Below are 17,181 nucleotides of genomic sequence, written 5' to 3'. Positions count from 1 at the left end.
TTCAGTAATTAAAATATCTCCCTTTTTATAACAGAAAACGATAAATATTTATGCATCTTTTCTCAGTCTGGTCTACAATTTCTATATAACACATGATGTGTATGCACACAAAATATATTTTTAAGAAAAGTGATAATGAAATAAAAAATGCTTGCATTACCAGCAAAATGGTAGCACCTCTATGGAAAACTATGCAACATATTTAACTCTGGAAACATAACAAGATTCAAAGAGGAAAAATTGTCACAACTCATATGCCAGGAAAAAAATGCTTTGGGGAAAAACATCTTTTGGTTCCAAGCCAAGGTAATTGTCCATGCAGTTTTTTGATGGAATATTGACATAATCATCCAGCAAACAGACCGTAGGAAAAGTTGACTTCATGTCATGTTAACTAAACTCTTGGCTATATAAGAAATTGGAACATACGAAGTTTATATCTTATGAAAACATCTGCAGACCTGAAGCAGTCTATTCAAAAAACTTAGGGGAGAGAAACAGAAAGTAAAAATTACCAGTAAATTGGATAAAGAGAAATATCTAAAAGACAACAATCATTTTATATATCCTTATCTAATTTACAGCTGTAAGCTGACAGGCTTTAAGGTTTTATAATACTCTTTGTTGATTTAGATGCGACTGCTACATGTTTAAACATAACAAAACAAACAGGCAAAATCCCTGAGTACTTTAGTCATCAACATTTCTGAGATGGGCTGATATAACAAATGTTTAAGGAGAAAAAAATAGAAGTGATGATTCTACTTTCTCCAAAACAGTCAGAACCAATATAAAAGGGAAGCTTCAGTTATTTAATTTCCTAAGGTTAGGAACTGCATTGCCATCTTGTGGAAGAAGAAAAAATTGGAAAAATCTGACATGAGCCCATCTTTTTTTTCCATGCTGATAAATTATTCACAAAATAGAAGAATTGGTGTGCATGTGTATTAGAGAGATGGGGGGGGGGAGAGATAGATAAAATAGCAGAGAAAACTACATTGTCCTTAAATCTTTTCTGAAGTCTTTACAGGAGGAAAATATCATCAGCTCATTCTCCTTCAGTAATTTCATGAGTAGATACTTACAGACTTCATTACCTCCAGATTGCAAGTTCTGTTGCATAGAATTTCATGGGGCTTAGTATAAAATTACTAGTTACATCATGGTTATGCTATTTGTGCTAAAATTATTCCAGAAATTATATTCTTCTAACCTTTTTCACTTCAAGTATAATAAGATCATTCATCGCGTTTTCATACTTTGTCCTTAATGCTGTATTATATGAAAATCTGCCAAAATCACATCAATGTATATGCCCTTGCATTCATCCATCCCCCATCTCTCTCATGGTGTGCATATAATATAATACTTCCCATGTATTTCAGGGAACTAAATGGCAGCATATGGGTCCCATGTTTATTCCACAATAAACAGACTACTATGCTACATATTAAACTAGTGGCAGGAAATGAAAGGAGAGTACTAGTCCTATTCCCCTTCCTTTGGGTTTATATGAACATGTGTAATTGAGGATGAGGGAGTAGAAACATAATCGCAAGAAAAGAGGATTGTCATTTCCTACAGTCAGTCAGAAAAGTGAAAAGGAAGGCCGCTGCGATGAGCAAAAGAATAGGGAAAGTGTTTTCCACCCTGCCTCTTCTGATCCAGAGGGTAGAGCCAGGGGAGCTGAAGTGAGTGAGGAAGGTGGGTGAAGACAGTGGTTCTATTATCCATAAGGTGGGTCAGGATGTATAAAGGGGTTGTGAATATAGCTAGTAGGTGAGGTTACTATCCTGTATTATACTTAGTTGGATCTCAAGAGGGAATCACTTGGTTGGACTGAGAAAGGACAGTCAGCTAATTGAGAAGGGTGGAAATGGAGAAGATAACGATAAGGGAAAGTCAAACTTTCCAGAAGAAAAAAAAAAATGGAAATTTTATTTATTTGTTGAAATTTATTGGCCACCCAACTCCAGTGGACTCTGGAATTTGCTGCCCAGTCTCAACTCATAAGCCAATTATTCAGACTGCTGATTATCTTGGTCTCAAGTTTAGGTTTTAAATGTGGATCTGTTGGTAATAAATCTAACCTTGATATAATGATGGATGAGAAAACATATTGCTGTATCTTCTGCCTTCTGGTTTCAGACATTGGGCCTGGGACGGAAACTGTCTTGGTTATCTGCTCATTGGTTAAGACTTATGATGAGAATTAGGTGGAGGGAGTGACAAACCTACAGAAACATACGGAATGGGCAAGCCCACTAAGATGATAATAGTTTCCCATTCTCATGGCCTTCTGGAAGCTGGTAAAAACCTGGGAAACCTTTCAGAATTGACTCTGCTTTCACCAGAAGTAACATTAGTATAATGTTCTAAAGTACCTTTTACATTTTAAATAATATTGTATTATTTATTATTATTCTATTACTATCTCTAAACTGCTTAGGTTTAAGGAGTGATGCAGGAAGAAATCTCATAAAGAAATAATTCTGTCTCCTACCTATTTTATAGTTTCCCTTTAGAGGTTTTATGGCTTTTATCTCTCTTGACCTTGTCTCTAAAAGAAGAACTCTGAGGTAGAGCATATCAAGCCCCACAGAGGACTGGGAATAGCAAGAGGGAGAAAGCCTTAAATATGCATATTCAGTGAAGAAGCTGTAAACCGTCACTTTTTTTCTTGGTATGGGGAAAATCTGTCCACTTATAACATGGCTATTTTTCTTTTAGTTTCTTACGTTTTTTGCAGAGGAAGAGATATTTATATCTGCTCTGATGTGTTGAGAAGCAGCCACAGCATCAGAAATCTACTAAACTTTAACAATCCATTTTCTAAACTGAGTTTCTTCGAGATTAAGGCTTGTATTTGATTATCTTCAGCTCTGTTTTTGCTTGCTGGGCTGGAGTTCCTCCTTGTCACTGTTTATCTCCTCTTCTACTCTCATGACACATTATTCTATAGCAGACATGTCAAACACAATGCCCGGGGGCTGGATGCGGCCTGCGAAGTGATTTCATGTGGCCCGCGAAGCCATCCTGGAAACAATGAAGGAACGGCCCCCACTGCCTTGGCCCTGGCCCAGGCTGGCCGGGAGCCAATGTACAATTTTGTGGTGGCCATCTATGCTGAAGTGCATTCAGTCTTAGCTCCACAAGGCCGTCTAGAAACAGCGAGGAACCAGCCCCTGCTGTGTCGGCTCCGCCCTCTGGGTGCATGCTGGGGAGGTGTCACCCTTTGTGAGGAATGAAGAAATGGATCATGCCTTGGTGCGTGCCCCGGTCCCACCCCTTCTGCCAGAGACCCTCAGATCTGTCCCACTCCTGCCCAGACTCCCACAGGCACCCTTGACATGAACGATGTAGAGCTGGCCATGCCCACCCAGTAGGCCACACCCATTCCATCCACGCCCACCCAGTAGGCCACACACACCCGCCCCCCCAAGGGCAACTGCAATGCTGATGCGGCCCTCAATGAATTTGAGTTTGACACCCCTGTTCTATAGTCCCCTAACTGCCCTACATAAAAGGAGAGAGAATTGTATTAGAATGTGGCATTTCTTTCTGACCTGGCTGGATTTTCTACAGAAGCTGAGTACTTTGGATTCAACGATAGCTCCACAGTGTTTCTTGTGTAGCTTAGCTGCGGTGCTAATCAGCTACTCTGTTTCTCTCCCACCAAGAAAAAAGATTGATAATATCTTGCCATGGTTTCCAGATTGTGTTTTCAGGCTGATACAGTGGCACAGTAGTGCTCAAATGTAGTGCAACCTCACCTTCTAAAAAAGAAAAAGACAAGAGGAAGGAAGGGAGGTATAGAAGAGAACACAAGAATGGAATGGTGTTTTGTTTTAAAAAACTAAACAACTGGGCTTTTGAACTTTCAGATGAATTCAACTGCCTGCACTCTATGCAGGGCCAATGGTATCTCTCCTGGGAAGACCCATTCAAGATTGGATCTTGCCTGCTAGTTCCTTGAAGTGGAGCTACGAAGGCAATTCAGAAATAAACCTCCATTTGGTTATCAATGACAAACACTCGCAGATATAGAACCTTTATTATACACATAGAAAACTACAACATTACATTAATTTTCAAATAATCACCATTCAAATTGAGGCATTTTTCATAATGTCTTACAAGGTTTGAAATCCCTTAGTAGTAGTCGCACGGTGCCAAATCTGGGCTATGGGAGGGGTGATCAAAAGCGTCCCAACGGAATTGCTTCAAAAGTTCTTGGGTGAGTCTAGCGGTCTGTGGGCGAGCATTATCGTGAACCAACACCACACCGGAAGTCAGCATGCCCCGATGCTTGTTATGGATGGCTCATCTGAGTTTTGGTTACGTTTCACAGTAGGCTTCTGAACTGATGGTTGAACCACACTCCATAAACTTCACTAGCAGTACTACTTTGGCATCCCACATTTGGTGGGATTTTCTATGGCAGTGGTGGCGAACCTGTGGCACGGGTGCCAGAGGCGGCACTCGTCGCCCCAGTCCTAGGCCTTCAGCTGGGTGTTATAAAACCTTTTCTCTTTAGGCCTCTGCCGCCATGTGCAAAAAAAAAAAAAAAGGTTCAATCAGTCAATTTCAACTTCTGGGGGGGGGGGAATTCTTGCAAAGTTGGAATTGATTGATTGAACTTTCTAGTCCCACCCAGTCTGTCGTTACCACCGCAGCCATGCCCACCCAACTGGCCATGCCCACCCAATTGGGCATACCCAGCCAATGGGCCACACCCACCCGGCACTCGACAATGCATAAGTGGGTTTTGGGTTGCAGTTTGGGCACTCGGTCTTTAAAAGGTTCGCCATCACTGTTCTATGGCATCACTTCCGGTGTGGTGTTGGTTCACGATAATGCTCGCCTGCACACTGCTAGATGCACCCAAGAACTTTTGAAGCAGTTCCGTTGGGGTGTTTTTGATCACACCCCGGCATAGCCCAGATTTGGTGCTGAACAGCTACTACTAAGGAATTTCAAACTTTATGAGACATTATGACAAGTGCCTCAATTTAAACGACGATTATGTCAAAAAGTAATGTAATGTAGTTTTCTAATGTGTGTAATAAAAGTTCTGTATCTGCGAGTGTCTGTCATTAATAACCAAACGGAGGTTTATTTCCGAATTTACCCTCGTATCTCAAAGTAGAAGATGCCCCCTCCCCAGAGGATAAATAACTCCTTTTCTGTAATCAAACTTGGGATAATTCTTTTATGACTGGTTTATCACACTTCTTTCCCACTTTTAAAAAGGGTAAGATTTTCAAATGTCCTGGATATAATTGCTAGATTGTTTGTAAAGGAAAGTACAAGGTTATATGAAAGAGATAGTATTGGCTGTCGGGAAAAAATTAAACGGCTTTAAACCAGGCTTCAGAACACATAAGGCAGCAACCAGTATAAAGCAAAAGAAATGAAATTTAAAATCTTACCACAGGAGGCTGACTTTTTCTCCACCCCCAAAACATGTTTGGTTTGCTTGCGTAGGTTGTCATCAGTATTTTCTACCAAATTGGCAAGATCATCAATGATTTCTAGAAAGAAGAACATGACTGAATATTAATATCTAAGCTTTCTATTATTACTTCTAAACAAACAGAATTTTATCAAAACAAACATTTCTGTAATTCTGATTTTGCATTGCAGTCCTCTGAAGTAGATTAAGTAGATAGAGGATCATTTAAGATATAGTATAATCTATGCTGAACTCATCAAAAGAACCATATGCGTAAGTAGTATAATGAATTATTAAAGCATTTTAACACAGCTACTTGAGGCAAACATATTTTGGCATTGGATTACGGTAGGCTTCACTCTGAACCAAAGTTTCTTTGGTAAGAAGAAAGCAGAAAAATTTTTTGGGGGGGGGCTGTTGTTTTTTTTGCATCTTCCTGCATGACAAATTTACAAATTTATGAAGGAATAAAAGGCTCTTCAATGCCCACCTCTCATATCACACTGGATTTGGCTGTTACAAATAAAGCAGACTACTTTTTTTTTTTTTTTTTTTAGGATCCTGTAAAGTACTTGGTAACATTTCATAAGAATTTACCGTTAAAATTAATAAAATAGAGAAAACAAGTTTTAGGGTTTAGGTTAATGTTGTAATTTTGCTGTGCTGAAAATACCCTTAACTTATCATTTAAATTAAGGAAACTTCTGACTACTTTAAGATACCACTCCTGTTTCCCATGATTTCCCTCCTCTATCTGAAGTGAAGGCTGGTATGGCCTCAAGATTGTTCAAGGGAAAACCTTTGCTCTTTCCTTCAAACAAGTATGTTTCTTCCTCACTGTAAAATAAAGATGCATACATGCAGGGCTTTTTTTCTCATAGAACGCCCAGAACGGAGTTCCGGCACCTTTTTTGGATGGAACCTTGTAGGGTAGGCAAGGCGGGTTGTATGACGTGTGTGAGTTCTGGCACCTTTTTTTTTTTTTTTTACAAAAAAAGCACTGCATACATGATAATTACATAGCAAGTATGGTAACAATATGATGATAATTTAGCCACTGAAAAATCCCCAAGCCTCCAATTCTTAATCAGGCTCTTAGAATATCTGATCTTAGCAGCTCTGACATGGATTGGCATTTGTACAAGCAGGTCATTATTTTACAGGTTTTTATGACTTTGGGGAGTGCTTCAACCAACCAACATACTTATGAACCTAATAACAATCATATGTACTATCTGTAATGGAGGAGAGTGGGGGAGGATAATAATGCCTACATTTCAGAGTATTTTAAGAATAATGAGTTTCATGTGAAATGCTCTGAATTTCTGATAAGTGCCACATCAAACTAATAACAGCCACGTTTTTTTGTCCACATACTTCACCTCCTTAAGTGCTTTATTTCCCCAAAACTCTCTCCTGCTTCAAGATAGACGTTCTCTTGCGGATTTTTACAGAACTCAACTCACTCAACACAAAGCACTTTGAAGTGGCAGGAGTGTTATTTATGGGCAACTCTAAGTTAAAAGAAGAGACTGGTGTGCAGATTCTACTTTACTTCATTCATGGTTTGTTTGCTATTTTGTAAAAAGTTTTTATTTTCAATTTTACAATACATTACATTCTTAAAAATACTTCAGATAAAAAAATAAAACAAATTGATACACACAACTTTCGGTATTGCTCACCCATTTCCCCCCAAACCGCATTCACCCTCTAACCAACTTGCCTCTTTCCCTCTTCTTCCTCTTCCTCACTCTTCCCCTCTCCTCCTTCTCCTCAACCTTCCTGCTTGTTTCTCCCCTTCTTCTATCTTCTCGCTCCAGATGCGGTCCAGGGGAAATGCCCAAGCAATTCCTCTCTCCAAATTGAAACATCAATATTATATACAATAAAACTATTTCTACTTATCTGAGCTACTTAAACTTCAACCCATCCTCCCCCCACCCCCTCCCCCCACCCCCCTCGACTTCCCAGAGCCAAGTACAGGGTTATACAAACATATTAAACATAATCTATTTAAGTTTACTAATTATACAATAACCAAAATCATACTAACCCTTAACTCTCTTCAAACTTTAACCTCATAAGTTTATAAACAAATTCATTATTCATAAAATAAATGAAACTTTGTAGTTCCATACTTCTTCTGAACATATTCTATCCATCTTCTCCATACATTAAAATATCTCTCTTGTGAATGGTGCTTCATTCATGGTTGAGAACCTTCGAGTTTTCTAAACTGAGTAAGTTTGGAAGGTCCTAATCTTTATGAGTCCAAACTCTGCAGCTAATGTGAAACACCAGTCAAGACATTGGGGCACTTCAAAATGTAAACCAAGAAAAGAAACATACTTTTTTTCCATCGCTCCTCTTAATAAATGAATTCAGTAGGAAAGAATTTGGCACACTGGTGGGGAGACTGGTAGACAGAGAAATTCAGGGCAGATGGGCCAAGGGTGCAAGGAGAACAGAAAGCTGTTCAACATATGAAAAACAACATTCTCATTCTGCAGGAAGTAAAGTGCTCCTTCCCTACTCTCTCCAGGAAAGGCAAGCGGATTTAGTTTGGCTTACATTTTTTGTTACACCTTATTTTGAATCAGAATACTCAGGTGTGCCCTCTTTAGAGACTTCTTTCAAACCACACAGGGAGGAGCCCTGAGAGCAGTAAAGGGAAAAGGGGCTTCAGCCCTGCAACTCTTCTCCCAGGCTGCTTTTGGACTTGTTTAAAAGGTATTAGGATTTGGCAAGAGCATTGAAGAATGGGTCCTGCTCTTCTTGCCTTTGGACAAGCTGCATTTATGAAGCATAAAGCTTTGAGAAAAGAAATGTAAAAGCAAGCTGATTTCAGTCAAATGCCTGCTGTGAGCTGCCTCCTATATTGGCTCTCTACGTGTGGACTTTTAACACATCACCATAGGAGACAGCTGACAATTAATATGCCCATTGGTGAACTGAGATATTTGGATACAGTTTGATATCCTTCTCTGCCAAGAGCAAGATTAACTAGTTCTAGATGATTTTTTTTTGTTTTTAGTTATCTTAAGAAAGGCATTGTTCTGGCAAGTGGCAGCAGCAGAAATTTCTCTTTCATATCTGCCCTCAAAAGCTGAAGGATTTTTTAAAAGTGAAGCTGGGGCATTTGTCTGAAAATAAGGTCCTGTTAGTGGGGAGGGGGGGGAGGGGGAAGAGAAAGAGATTTTAAATCAATAGTGGTATGCAAATATTTAAAAACACTTAACTAGAAAGATTATTTTATTAATCTTATATAAGGTTGTTGTTTTTTTTTTTGTAAACTGCCCCAATCGTTAAAATTAAGACTGGCCAATGTACAAAATTTTTAACAATATTAAAACCAAAACATAAACAAAATGATTATTCAAAGTCTTCATCATGGACAAAGAACCTTCTGAATAAGTTTAAGTGCTCTGCAAAATGACCCAAGGATCAGTATTGTGTATACTGGGGGGGGGGGGGAGAGTGTATTCCAAAAATGTGAAGACTGCTACCAAAGGCTGCTTCTAAGTCCACACACCTTTTGTAACCCATGGGTTATAACCTTCCACAAGCCTTTTCTTGATGCCTAGGCCACAGAGGCAGAGGGAGATCTAATAAGACAAGCCCTAACATAACCTAGTCGTTAGCGAGCTTTATGGTTTCTGATCATCTTCAACATTCTATTGCACATCTGGAAGTCTATGTAATGTTGCTATGCTGCAGTGTGTTTGTTACCTCACTTCTAGCAATTGCTGCAGTATGTTTCACATAAAAAATGCAGAAGTGTAAGTGTGTGTGTGTGCGTGTGTGTGTGTGTGTACACACACGCGCATGTCTATGTGTGTCTGTCTATTACCAGCAGGGCCACTTTTAGGCTAAAGCTGGGTAGGTAATGGCCTAAGGTGCCAAATGTTAGGGATGCCACCTGTGCTTAGCAGTTTTCAATTGACTATAACAGGGAACTCTACTGGGGCATGGTGGTGGACCAAGCTTTAGTTGCCAAGCTTAATTTAATTTTAATTTAATTTTAAATTAATCATTTTTACAATGTAAAAGCTTTGCTTTAGTGGAAGGTGAAACCATCAGTCAATGTGGCCTACTGGGGCCATATTCCCTTGAACTGGCCCCGATTATCATACATCCAAGAAACTATCCCCAAATTCAGACTGCTTTATTTTGTTCTTGTAATGGTCTTCAGTCTGATTTTGTCTCTGTGAAACCCACATTTTTCTCTAACTAGAACTGGCCTCTTTTCATTTCGAATTAGTTGTTGTTAAAGGGGAGAAAGAGGATCTCATAATCCATCGATATTAACTGGAGCCTTTGCTCTTGAGCACACAGAGGGATTTTCTTTTCCAGCTGCTTATTTTGTTTTATTCAAACAAAGCAGCCAAGCATTAATTTTAGTTGTATTTAATTGAATAATTTCCCAGAAGAATAGTTTAGAAGAATTTTAGAGCAGCTTGTTTCCAAAACCCATTACTGACTGGCATATACTATAGCATCTGTGTGCCAATGAAAATAGGATGCTTTAATGTTATTGGAATTGCTTTTTTTTTTCCAGATGTGTTGAGAAGTCTCAGTGATATAGTGCAGGCAACAGCTCTATTTACACAAAGTAGGAATTTGAGTATCCTTTCTTAATTATCTTGGATAAGATTATTCTTCTTAACTGGAAGGATCAGGTTATAAAGAATAGAAATAGTTTCTCCTCTTCATTTTAGTAATTTCCTTCTGACTGAAATTGTACTTCATGCAATTAATAAAACAAAGGGTATGAAACAAGAACATCTGAATCCTAAAATATATTTTACAGAAACACTTCATGGAGCATCCCAACTGTTGAAGCAAAATATTTGGCAGTTCTTTCTTAGTCTAACCATAAATGCAAAAGTTCCAGACTAGACTTATTATTAAAGTCATATCTACATATAATATTCATATTTCAGAAAAAAATGATGTCACTTGGGTAGGAACAGATAATTTTAACTATTTTCATTAGGAGAAAATTCCCCAGTACAGGCTTCCTTTCAAAGCAAATACATTTTGCAGAGGAAGCATTTTCATTAAGATTGCAAAAGAATAAAAATAGAGGTAAACTACTCTCCCCCAGAATCTGAACAATAATAACTTTGTTGTTGAGTTAACATAGGGTTTTTAAATACACACATTAAATACGCATCAGATCTTGCTTGGTGTTTAGATGTAGCACAAAAAAAATTACAGTTTCTATTTTATTTCATGGGGATTAAGCAAGGAAGAGAAAACCTGTACAATGTGGTTGCTAGAATTCTTTTAAACTCTAATAACCATAAAAGGCAAGTGGATTTTTGTCTACAGAGATTAAACAGACCATACATATAGTCACTGTGTTTGTATGTGCATGAATGTATAAAAATCTAAGCAGGCATTTATTGCTTTATAAATCACATTTATAAACCAGCCCAACTCATTACTCTGAGCTATGTACAAGTTGAAAACTTCTGAGGTGGAGTAGAAATATTGGCACACATTTAAATATTGTATTATTTGAATCTTACTGTAATTATAAATCCAAATGGAACATGTCACAGGGGCTGAACAGTTTGATTTCTTTGTCTGTTTATTCAAGTTTATTAATAAAAGGACTTCATTTATTTTCCTATCAGTACATTGTGTTCAGGTCAGTTTATGTCGTGCTAGTATCAACTTAGAAAAATCTTATCTAAGAATTATGTCCTGTCTATGACACAATATTCCTAAAACTTTATTACACTATATTGTATCTAGGAACATACCCTTAAGAAGCAAGTAGAAGCAAGATCACAGATTTTGTACGTCATTTAAATTAATATCTCATATGCATACATTATTCAGCCTGTAGAAATCAAGATTTCTCTGTTAAATACACAGAGTGACATGTAACTTTTTAGCCACTGAGCCATTTCATTGAATTTAAAATCAGCTGGATGGCTGCCTGCTGGATAACCCTTCCTGAAGTATGAAAAGAGTTGCTCCAAAGCCAACACACTCAAGTTTCAATAGGCAATAAGCAATTAGGCCGATAAATCCCCTATCCCATGCCATTTTGAGAATGCTAGCTGTATGGCAGTATATCACCAGTGAAAGGATCATGAGAAAGCGTTTGCTAGTTAGCAGGACACAGATGTGCGCTTCTTTGTTGGACCTGCCTTGGCCCTGAGTGATGACAGGCCACAAAGGCAGGAATCTTAGATGAGAATCCTGGGTTGGTAACCAAACATCTTGCAAGCAATTTAGTTCATCAAGACTTGAAAACACTATGAATTGAAATTAGAGAACTTAAATCTTTCACCTGAATATTAACACAGCACTATTGTTCATGGAAAGGCAAAGTTACTGTAATACTCTTTTTATAGGAAACAAAATGAACAATTTCTTTTTAAAAAATCATAACCTAGGCAAGCACTAGGAGATTGCACTTTGTATATCTATCAAAAAGTCCTACCCCAGTTGAAAACTGTTGGTACAGATGTAAAAAAAAAATCTAGAAATACATACATACTCCTGGATATCATGAAAGGTGATTATTACTAGTGAGTGATTTTATTTTTCCCCCTACTCATTTATGCCTTTGATATATAACATTAGTGACAGCATGTTGTTTGACCAGGATCCAGAAGATGAGCACAGATATGCAAACATAAATCAGTTGTGTGCAATCTCAGGAATGTATACATATGCACATGCATATAGATGCTTTATCCAGGGTAATTTACTAGGGCTGTCCAAACTCTTAAAAAAAAGAGAATGAAACGATTGGAAGAGGCAAAGAACTAAACTAACTTCATATGATCTAAAAAGAGATTGAGGATTAAATTCAATATATTACAGGATTCAAAAGAACAATATGTTCTGCAAATACCAAACTTGTGACTGTTATATCAAGTTAGTTGTTTAACTTCAGTTATAGATTGGATTACTTTATCTTAAAATTGGGATATTGAGGAAGCAGAATTTCCAGATGGTTTGTTCAAATATCTTTGATTTAATACAAACGGGAATTAACAATTTGCAATAACAAGTAGCATATTAAAAATATGGGATAACACAGAAAAAGAATCCAGATTTATCACTCCTTGTTTCATTAGTAAATGTTTATGTTCATGAAGATGAGAATACAACAAAACCTGCCTGACAGAGAGCGAAATTAACCATTAATTTAATTACAAGATTTAATCTGAGACTGAGAAAAAATTGTGAGTCTTTTTTCAGAGTATAATATCTTCAAATGAGCAGTAATATTCTAAAGCAGTGCTTTTCAACCATTGGTACATTGGCACTTGGCAGGTGGTACACGACCATCCTAGAAAAGTGGTAGCGGGAGAGGGGAATGAGCTGAACTGGTGGCAGCACCGCACAAGTCTAAGCGAGAGATGGCTGGAGCTGCAGGGCTGTCAGGGCTCAGCGGAAGCGCCAGAATCAGCACTTCTTCAAGGCTGTCAGGGCTCAGTGGAAGTGCCAGGATCAGCGCTAGGCTCTAGCTGGAGCTCAGCGCTGATCCTGTCGCTTCTGCTGAGCCCAGAAGAAGCGCCGATCAGCTGGAATGTTGCAGCCTCTCCAGGGTCTTGTGATTTACATTCAGATGCTTGGCAACTGATTCATATTTATGATGGTCACAGTGTCCCAGGGTCATGTGAAGTGACTAAAACCTGCTGCAACCACCCAGCAGATGGGGGGAATAAAAACCAAACACCCCCCACCCCACCCCCGCTGCCAATCCTCAACAGAAATGCTCACAATAAAAACCTCAGACAGGAGGAAGAGCGTGGCTGGGCAGTCAGGCAGGTGTCGGCTGTGGCTTGGGGGGCACTTTTTTCAATGCCATTGTAACTTCGAACAGTCACTAAGCAAACTGTTGTAAGTCGAGGACTACCTGTACTTTATTACTTTTTTCCTTTTTTTTTTTTTGGTCATCAGTTTTTTGACACCTTGCTAGGCGACTGGTGGTACTCAAATATTGCCATGTCCTAAAAGTGGCATAATGGGTGAAAAGGTTGAAAAGCTCTGTTCTAAAGGAGCTATAAAAACAAGGTAGAACATTTAGGAATTTGGCTGAATCTGAAACTTTGTAACACAAAACTTAGAATACTTGCTGCGCCTTAATTATAAGATGTTGGTGAAATAACTCAGAAACTGAACAAATTGAATATTATCTGATTACATAGATGCAGAACTTAAAACAGGATATATAATTGGAATTGTTACAGTGGAAAAAAAAATAAATTTACAGTGAATATATTTTGAGAAACCCGATGTAAGATTTTACTGACAACTTACAATGAACATATCCTATTGTATCCTTTATATCTATTTGTACTTTCGTATTAATTTTATATTTTTGATATGGTCAAATGATTAAATCAGTAAAGTTTTTATTTTCCCAAAAAATTACCCCAGTACTACTTAATAATAATAATAATAATAATAAAGTTGGAAGGGACCTTGGAGGTCATCTAGTCCAACCCCCTGCTCAGGCAGGAAACCCTATACCATTTCAGACAAATGGCTGTCCAGTCTCTTCTTAAAAACTTCCAGTGTTGGAGCATTCACCGCTTCTGGAGGCAGGTTGTTGCACTGATTAATTGTTCTAACTGTCAGGAAGTTTCTCCTTAGTTCTAGGTTGCTTCTCTCCTTGATTAGTTTCCATCCATTGCTTCTTGTCCTGCCTTCAGGTGCTTTGGAGAATAGTTTGACTCCCTCTTCTTTGTGGCAGCCCCTGAGGTATTGGAAGATTGCTATCATGTCCCCCTGTCATCCTTCTCTTCATTAAACTAGACATACCCAATTCCAGCAACCGTTCCTTATATATTTTAGCCTCCAGTCCCCTAATCATCTTTACTAAGATTGGTAATTCATTTTCTAAAAATGGTTGAAAATGTAATAATATGTCAGATTATTTTTCCCTATTTGATGGCAATGCCATAAAGCCTAACAATTCTGGAAAATTATTTATAGTAGAAATGAAGAAATCCAAAAATTTGAATTTTCTTTCCAAAGTGTCATTTGTACAAAGAAATACTAAATGTTATATTGCCACAAAATACAATTAATTACCTTTGTGTATCGTAATAGCTCAGAGATACTCTATACTTCTTTTTGAAAGTATGTCACAATTACTTCTGTAGAAGAATGACAAATTATATTCTGGGAATTGCATCAATGACGAAAAAAAACTTTTATTTAAAAATAAAACCTGACCCAGAATTCAACATGAAAGTCGTTTTTGGACTGTAAATTTAAACTTGGGTTTATATCACTTCCAAAATATAGAACTCTTTGTTCTATAGAATCATAGGGCTGAAAGGTACCTTGGAGGTCTTCTAGTCCAACCCCCTGTCCAAGACAAAAGACTTTATTGCAACCTGGACAAATGGCAGACCAATTTTTTCTTGAAGACCTCAGTGATGGAGCAACTTGATGGAGGCATGCTGTTCCATTGATTAATTATTCTTACTGCCAGGAAATTTCTCTTTACTGTCATAAAATAGTAGCTTCAGTTTATTAAGTTTGAAGTACTCAGTTTCCTTCTGTATCTCACTAAGATATATTGATTGAACTTCTTAATATGCTTATTTAGCATAAGTAATTGGTTAATGTGTGATTCATCAATATCTGAACAACAAAAGATGCTGCCTCCTTTGAGACAAGCTTGATTTCTGAGGGCTTCATGGTCATTTTCCATGTATTTTTCTTGGTAAAATATGAAAGTAGTTGGCCAATGTCTTTTTCTACAATGATTTTTTTTTCTTCCCAGCTTAGTTTATGGCCCTGGGATTTCCTCTTAGATACAAATCAATTTGATCCTGCTAACCTAAAGATGAAATAGCTCAGGGCCAGAATTACATCAGAAATCAAGCAAATACTACATATACTCTTCTGGGCTAGTGTAACAAGATGCTGCCACCTAACTAGGCAACTAGATAATTGTAACTCTAGTCCCAAGACTGGAGGAAAGCAACTTGTCATTCCCATCTTATAAAGGAGAATGCAAGAAACTACAAGCCTATCAGCTTGATGTCTATTCTGGCCAAGGTCCTAAAACAAATGATCAAACAGTTTGTGAGCAGTTGAGTAGGCACTGCTGCTTTGTTCTCTCTATAACAACATATATACTTGAGGGTTAGTTTATCTCCAAACCATCTGTTTTCATCAGAGTAGTTCACCACCTGTGTTTTGACATCAAAACCCACAATGATATCAGATGATAAAACTAAACTATTGACAAAACTATGTTTATGTAAGACTTTGAATTAACCCCTGAATTAATCATAGAACTCCAATCCAACATGATATATCCAAAAGAAACTATTGGAAATAATAAGTATAGGACTTCAAATAGCATTTTTATCCTTCAAAGAAAAAGCACAATGCATAATATAATTCTTCATTTTGCTTTTCACGGTAAACTTTGACCTCTGGACTGCCAATCAGCATTCCAAGGATTCAGCCCATCACACAGCCCACTCATTAATCTTTAGGAAAACAATGACTGGTCATGGAGAACAGGAAATGAACACTTAAAACAAAGCTCACTTTGGTAAAAAGAAAAAAAAATCCACAGAATAGCTACATTTTTTTTTCTGGAACATCTTCTCTATAAATGACTTGGGCAGATAAATTCTGCTCCTGACATTAGTGAAGCTACATCTGATCTCACTGTAGCTTGTTCTTTGTGTAATTTTCAATCATTTTATAATACAAAAGATCCAACAGATCTTCCAAAATTTCTTTTATAGCATGGATTATGATCATTTCTAAAAACAAAAGCTAGGACAAATTTGATAAAAGACTAAATTAGTTAACTTTTCACATGCCTTTCATCAGCTAGTTAAATTTCTTTAATAATGTGAACCATAATGATGTGAATGTGAATCCTTATAAATAAACCCAGAGTGATCTCCCATTTGGTACACTAACCTTTACCTCAAACCAGCTCCAGCAGCCATGCATTTCTCCTGCACAAACGTGGACAATAGAAAAGGGTCCCTTAACCCTGTCATTGTTAGGCCCACTAGAGATATATGTATGTTTGGTCAGATTGAAATAATCTCCCATGATTTAGAGCGGAAGAAGCACTATTAAAATCTTCAGAAATACTGTACCGATTTAATAAAATTAACGAAACAGTTAGAATATATAACATTTGACAATTAGTTTTAGTTATTACTTTAAAAATTATAAAATATATGTATGGTTCACAGAAATTTTGAGAGAGCAAGCAGAAAATGGAGAAATATATGTATTTATTTAAAAAAAATCCTTCCTATTTCTTCAACTTTCTATGTTTGCAATTAAATATGTATGACCTAACACTATACATTTAGAGACATAAACAACTTATTTATTCTGCTTGGTAAATCTGTGGGAGATGATATTCAGTGGGGGAAATATTCCCTGAAACATCTTACTACAAATCTTCATTTTAAGGAACAATTAACTTTTCTTCCAATGAACAGATTTTAGATTCTATCCAACATTTTTTCCTTCTATTTTTTCAAGTATTAAACAAAAAGTAGTTTGTGTGGATTTATTTTCTTTCTTTCTTTTTTTTTTAACTGACTTGGGCTCTGGCAACAATTTGTATAGGAATATCTTTTAATATATATACAAAACTACTTACTTTATTTGCAGACGAACCATTTATTGACAGAATAACGGTAGGAGAAATAAAATGACATGAAATGCATGTTTATTTTAAGCATAAACTT

The 17,181-nt window shown here is 37.3% G+C and overlaps 1 protein-coding gene across 2 annotated transcripts in view; it reads right to left on the bottom strand.

Moving 5' to 3' along the window:
- The window catches only part of STX8 (syntaxin 8), a 92,432-nt gene that overhangs the window by 26,617 nt on the left and 48,634 nt on the right, over positions 1 to 17,181 (bottom strand). Inside the window, exons 7-8 of one of the 2 annotated variants that reach the window (XM_039355095.1) lie at positions 5,433 to 5,534; positions 3,581 to 3,776 (exon numbers count right to left, since the gene is read on the bottom strand). In XM_039355095.1, the coding sequence (XP_039211029.1) occupies positions 3,649 to 3,776; positions 5,433 to 5,534 (230 nt within the window). In that variant the 3' untranslated portion in view covers positions 3,581 to 3,648. Of the gene's footprint in view, positions 1 to 3,580; positions 3,777 to 5,432; positions 5,535 to 17,181 lie in introns of those variants that run through there. The other variant, XM_039355096.1, reaches the window with a different exon arrangement.

The sequence above is a fragment of the Crotalus tigris genome, unplaced genomic scaffold (genome assembly GCF_016545835.1).
Source record: "Crotalus tigris isolate CLP2741 ecotype Arizona unplaced genomic scaffold, ASM1654583v1 scf7180000018599.1079084, whole genome shotgun sequence".
NCBI lineage: Eukaryota > Metazoa > Chordata > Lepidosauria > Squamata > Viperidae > Crotalus > Crotalus tigris.
The sequence above is the reverse complement of the archived record's forward strand: the minus strand, read 5'-3'. Positions and strand labels throughout refer to the sequence as shown.